Source organism: Gossypium hirsutum, chromosome D07 (assembly GCF_007990345.1).
Source record: "Gossypium hirsutum isolate 1008001.06 chromosome D07, Gossypium_hirsutum_v2.1, whole genome shotgun sequence".
Taxonomy (NCBI): domain Eukaryota; kingdom Viridiplantae; phylum Streptophyta; class Magnoliopsida; order Malvales; family Malvaceae; genus Gossypium; species Gossypium hirsutum.
Genome location: NC_053443.1, coordinates 7,861,341 through 7,867,622, shown reverse-complemented (window position 1 = coordinate 7,867,622; position 6,282 = coordinate 7,861,341). Strand labels below are relative to the sequence as shown.

General features: G+C 29.3%; 1 protein-coding gene across 1 annotated transcript; it reads right to left on the bottom strand.

Moving 5' to 3' along the window:
- Positions 1 to 427: 427 nt before the first annotated feature.
- LOC107953529 (short-chain dehydrogenase TIC 32 B, chloroplastic) lies at positions 428 to 6,008 on the bottom strand. Its single transcript, XM_016888860.2, has 8 exons — positions 5,675 to 6,008; positions 5,193 to 5,424; positions 5,003 to 5,082; positions 3,277 to 3,430; positions 2,409 to 2,487; positions 2,229 to 2,316; positions 2,098 to 2,144; positions 428 to 797 (listed from the first exon to the last, which is right to left on the bottom strand). The coding sequence occupies exons 1-8, from the start codon at positions 5,880 to 5,882 to the stop codon at positions 606 to 608; spliced, it is 1,080 nt and encodes a 359-aa protein (XP_016744349.2). The 5' UTR covers positions 5,883 to 6,008; the 3' UTR covers positions 428 to 605.
- Positions 6,009 to 6,282: the final 274 nt, after the last annotated feature.

The following is a 6,282-nucleotide window of genomic DNA, read 5'->3' as shown; positions in this document are numbered from 1 at the left end:
ATACCATCTACTACATCTAAGCATCAAAGAGCAACCTAGGTAAATCCACAACCTCCCTCCCTTTCATATTTTCTTTAGAATTTTTTTATTTTTTATACTTTGCTCGTAACTTATACAAAGTTTTGGTTTAGAATGTGTTCATGAATGGTACCATTTCCAACATTTGGCATTTTTCAAAGCATTATTGGTAGGAGAATGTATGTTCAAACCTGAAGATGACATTGTTGGGAGAGATAGTCATGAACCCAGAATATAAATCGTAAAACGAAAATAAAGAATACCAAAAAAAGAGAGAGGATAAGATTAAAGGTTCAACCTTCATCTATATATAGTAAAAAAACAATGTAAAAGTTATTACACAAATTTTATTAATGTTTAAGAAGATTTAAGCTGAAACATGAATACAACCTAAATTAGGGGTAAATTAAAAAAAAAACCATTTTTATCCGATATCCAAAATAATCCTACAATATATGTCATGTTCATTTTCCGGTACAAAATGCTTTTATATAAATGTAGATGAAGATAAATATATTGGGGGTATATGTACAAAGCTTCCTAATTAATCTAATTATGTTGGGTGAAACATGAGTAATTAGAATGTTCTAAGATGGTGTAGGGAATTGATATTGCAATCTTCTGTGAATTAGAGCTCGAGTTTGCCTCCATAATCTTTGAGCCTCCAATTCGTCATTGGCTAAGGCTGAGCAATTGCACTCATTGCAATCTGCGAAGTATTTCCCACTTAACCCTTGTGCTTGTGGGCTCAATGCGACATAGCAGCTAGTTGATGCACCCTGCATTTGAAATTTTGTTTTGCAATATTAGCACTAATGCTTGCCCCTACTCTATAGTTTAACATTATTCTAAAAATGCAGAGAATTCACAATTGTTTTCGTATTAGACTCTGTTTTTTTGTTCAAGTTAGTTCTTAACCTTTACAATTGTTTTCACATTGGGGTTTGAAATTTTTTTAAGGAAATATTATGGACAAAAAAAATTTAGTCATTAATGTGAAAACAATTATCGTATGACTTAAACCAAAACTAAATTTAAACCCTAATGTGAGAATAATTACTAAATCCAAACATATATTAACCCAAATCAAAATTGTGGATAAAGGCGAGATTTTGAGGATTACTATCATTCACAAAATTAAAATAAATTTATGTCAAACAAAAGAAACAGAGCTAAATTTTAAAGCTAGAGCAAAATTATATAAAATACTTTTAACTTTCCTCAAGGTATTACGAGTTTCCAGAAAGGGTGAAGAACAATGGAGGGCAGATTTAAGAAATTGAGGGGATCCCGTGGATCTAGCAAACTCTAAATTGAATTTTAGTTTACTTAGTATTATTATTATTACAACAATTTTGAAAATGTGAGTTAAACTATATATTTTTTATTTTGGGGTTAGCTAATTTTATTATACACTCATTTTAATAATTAAACTTTAGTAAATTTCATTTTGGCCCCTTAATTTTTTTAGAATTAATTTTATTTTTTTCTAAAAAATGAAAACTTGAATTTATGAAAAATTGAGTTATTTAGTTGCAAAGATAAAATCGGAGTTTTTTCCTATAACTTAATCCCCTATAAAAAATTCAAGTTTTTCCTTGTAAAAAACTCAAGTTTTCTCTTATTTATTAGAAAAACTAAAATTAATTCTAAAAAAAAAAATAAAAGAAATTAAAAAATAGAAATGATTTTTCGAAGTAAAAAACCATGTTGTTCCTGTAAAAACACAAGTTTTTATATATAAAACCTACGTTTTTTCCTTTTACTGAAAAATAAAATAAAATAAATTCTTTAAAAATAAAAATATATAAAGGAAATCAAAAAGATAAAATGAATGATGAAGATGAAAACGTACTAAAGCTGAGGGGACTAAAATGAAAATGGTTTGCAACGGAGATGTGCCCATTTACAAATTCTAAAACTTAGGAAAGTTGCTGTGTAGTTTACTGAAATGATATTTGAGGGGCATTTGCGGTTTCTGTTAACCTAAACTGAGACATTCTCCTAAATTCTTAAAATTAAGTTTTGGATGATAAAGCAGGCAGGATGAAGAAGATGTAGACAAAGACAAAGGCATACCTGAGAGGTAGACTTGAGCAACTTTGAAGCAATAAAAAATAGGGAATCTGCATTCAGATTATACACATTAATTGGCCAGCTGTTAAATTATATTTAATTGTTTTTAACATAGAAAAAGAAAAAAGAAATGCCTGTAATAAAGCCCTTGTGTGCTCTGATAATTCCAGTCTTTACAATTCCTGGATGCACTGCATTGATGGTTACTTTTGCACTTCTTGCCTGCAAAAATTTTAATGGTTGTTTGCAGATTAAAACAATAATATTTTTTAAAATATATGATAAATGTTAATGAAGAAGAGAAAGTTTCAGACCTTTAGCTGTCTGGCTACTTCTTTGGCATGCAATATGTTTGCTAGTTTGGATTGAGCATAAGCACGAGTAGCATTATAACTGCATCGTCATTTCCAACAAATAAGCTGTTTTACTCTTATGTATAGCAGTCCATGTTAATTATTATTTGAGACTTAAACTTTCTAACTATTCTTACGTATATTGGGGTTTTAACTTTTTTTTTCTGTTCACGTTAGTTCTTGAACTTGATAATTGTTTACACATTAGAGTTTGAGTTTTTTTTAATCCAAATTAGTCTTTGAACTTAACAATTGTTCTTTGTTGGGGCTTGAGTTTTTTTTTTGTCTAAGTTAATTAATCATGTTTCTTTGAAAATTCTAAAGTTTAGGCCCTAACATGGGAACAATTATCTCATTCAAGTCTCAATATGGGAAAAATTGCCTAATTCAAGGACTAATTTGGGCCAAAAGAAAGTTCAAACCCTAATATGGAAACAATTAGCTAGTTCACACTCCAATGTGGGAACAATTGTCAAACTAAGGGATTAACTTGAACAAAAAGAAGTTCAGACCTTAATATGAGAACAATTGGCTAGTTCAGACACCAATGTGGGAACAATTGCCAAATTTAAGGGTTAACTTGAACAAAAAAAAATTCAAGTCTCAATGTAGGAGTTGTTGTCAAGTTCAGACCCCAATATAAGAATAATTACCTAATTTAAGTCCCAACATGAGAAGAATTATCAAATTCAAAGATTAATCTAGATAAAAAAAGGTTCAACTTAAGTTTAGGTGATTTAACCTATTTTTCTATATATAGCATTATAGGGGTTTGTATAAAAGAGAGATAAGTGTTGGTTAGGGGAAATAAGGAGAGTGAAATAATTACTTGTTGGGGTTGAGCATTTGGGTGAAGCTGAAACATTCCCTTTTGACCCAGCTGTGAATTACTGAAGACAGGTTTATGATTCTTCCTTGGATGCCTGTTTCCTCTGCTGTTTCTACCATCTTTTCTATTAACATTTCTGTCATCAAATAATGTCCTGCCAACACAACAAAAAATACATACATGATTTGATGGAACTCTCTTCTTTTGGGCTCTAAAAGCTGTTGTTCTAAACAACAAGATGGTTAAGTTTTCTATCAGTCCCTGTATTATGCATAAGTAATAAATTTAAACCTTTACTTTAATTTAATTATTTTCAGTCCTTGTACTTTTAAAATTTTAAAATTTTAATCCTGATCAAATGTTAGCTATTAAATTCATTGAGTTTAATTATGCTATTTTTAAAATTTGATACAACAAATATATTATTACATGTGTAATGTCATATCAGCTTATAATTTTCACATAAGAAAAACCTGTCAATATATCAAATGAGATGACTGTCGTTTGCATAAGGCTAAAGTTTAGAAATTAGAAAAATATAGCAACTAAGAATAGTCCGGTTGAAGAACATGGATTAAATCTATAACTTTACGGATAATACAAAACTAATAGCATAATTTAACTAAACAAATTTATTTATTACCGTTTGATCATGACTAAAACGACCAATCCAAAGAATATAGAGACTAAAATTGACTAATTCAAAAAATATAAAAACTAAAATTAATTAAATTAAAACTAGGAATTAACTCTCATTCCATGCCATGCATAAACTTTAGATTATTATTATATTTTCTCAACTACAGCATTAATAAAACAATTTCTCACGATCTCAAATATTATTAAAAAAAGAGCAATAATGGGAAATATTTATATAAAGTGCAATCACAACATTTGATACATGTTTTTTTTTTTAAAAATAATAGTGAGAAAGAAAATCATAAACTAGACAAAATGGACCAAATCAGATGAATTTGGGGGTGAGGCTTGAAATTTTAGTTTTGAAGAATTGTGTTAGGTAGGTCCACAGGAAAAAAGTTGACTTTACTCTCGAGTAAATATTTATAATTAAAGTTAAAATAAATTAATATTTTATTATTAAAATTTTTAATTTAAGTCAAATTGGATCAAATACAATCTAGATTTTTTTTAAAAATTTTTACTCAAATTTATTCGGATCCAACCTGGTTGATACATTAAATTTATTTTTATTATTTAAAAATAATAAAATATTTTATACTAATATTATTCTATCTTTATATAATTAATTATATATAAGAGCGTTTAATCTTACAAATAAACTTAAGAGATTATCCCATGCTCTATTTTTAAATTAGTTTTTTATTTTTCAAATATACTAACAGCCATGTATCATCCTACTAAAATTTCAATTAATAAGATAATTTTAGTAAAAGCATCATCAACGTTCGTATTAGGAGTTAATTTCTTTTCCTCAATTCAAGAAATGAACAAATTAATTTTTGTACATTAGATCAAGAAATAAATTGATTTTTTTATTTAAAATTTTATTTATTTGTGTAGTTAAAAACTGGCGTGTAAGATAGAATAATCAGATAGTGACATGTGGTGTGCCATGTTAATTTTCACCGAAAAAATTGATTTACTTTTTGATCTAAAGTACAGGGACTAATTTGATATTTTTTGTGTAGAGAGAACAACTTTTCCTCCAAATTATGGTAATGAAAAAAAAGGAGTGTGCATGTACCCAAGTAATTTGTTGCAAATGTCATCTCAATTTTGTCCTCAGAGAACTCCAAATTCTGAGAGAATATCCCAGCATTATTTCTGCAAAATTTGATGTTAATATTTTTCAGCATTCTATATATGTATATTTTGTTTTGGGAAAAGAAGAAAAAAGAAAATGTAAATGGTGGATTTATTGTATGAGAACCTACATGAGGATGTTAAGGGGTAATCCAAGAGCCAAGAACTGAGTACAAAATCTCTTGACAGAAGCCAATGAACTAAGATCAATCTCAAACAACACAATTTCAACATTTGGATTCTCATTTTCAATCCCTTCCTTCAATTCAGCTGCCTTCTTTATATCTCTCGCTGGTATCACCACTCTCACTCCTCTCTTAGCCAATACCCTTGCTGTCTCTGCTCCAATACCAGACGTCGCTCCTTCAAAAATTGGTACAATGGATTTTTAAAAAAATTAATATTAAAAAAAAGAAAAAGGAATCCCTATTAAGCTAGTAGCAATATACTATCTGTAGATGAGACAAAACCATATCCTTGTACAAACAAAAACAACTACTTGTTTAAGATATACATATATATACATATGTGCTTCAGGTTTGTCCTGTAGAAATCTCAAATATTCTCTCGGAATCCGGGGGAAAAAAAGAAAAAGTTGATAACGGAGACTTACCGGTGATAATGGCAGTTAGACGGTGAAGAGGGGAAGAAGAATTGTCAGCAACTTGTTGAGCAGTAGTTTTTGAACCATAACCACTAGGGCCTGCAATGCCTGCTAAGTACCTAAGTGTATCTTTCATGACGGTGGAGCAGCTTAAGCTTAGAATCTCAAAGAAACAAGGGAGTAGTATGGCTAGAAGCAAGAAATATATACTACACATTGTAGGAGTACCATATAAAAAAGAAACCCTTTATACTAGTGTGGCCTCAAGTCCAATTAAACTATGCTGAATTTTGCTGATATTATCATTGGAATGATTGGTTTTTGTTCAAGTTTGAGGGTAGAGAGCACCTAGGATTGGGTGGTCCATTCAGTAGCTGATCTTTTTAGAAACGGGTACTGTAATTGGGAAAGAAAAAACCCACTACTATCTGGGTAAAATTACCATGTATGTCCCTGCATTAGAAGTTATATTGCATTTTTGTCCCATTAAAAAAATGAGCAAATTAACTGATCTATTAAAGAGAAAACTAGTCTTTTTTATTAAAAATTCCATCTATTTCTACTATTAAAAATTAACGTAGATAGTTATGTCACACGTACTTCTTGTTGATGTAATT

Bases quoted from the DNA above. Each gene is read 5' to 3' on its own strand.
- LOC107953529 (XM_016888860.2), bottom strand. From the start codon at position 5,882: ATGTGTAGTATATATTTCTTGCTTCTAGCCATACTACTCCCTTGTTTC. The intron at 5,083-5,192 runs GTAGGTTCTCAT...CAAATTTTGCAG, and splicing joins TTACCCCTTAACATCCTCAT to AAATAATGCTGGGATATTCT. The intron at 2,145-2,228 runs GCATTTCTTTTT...ATCTGAATGCAG, and splicing joins ACACAAGGGCTTTATTACAG to ATTCCCTATTTTTTATTGCT.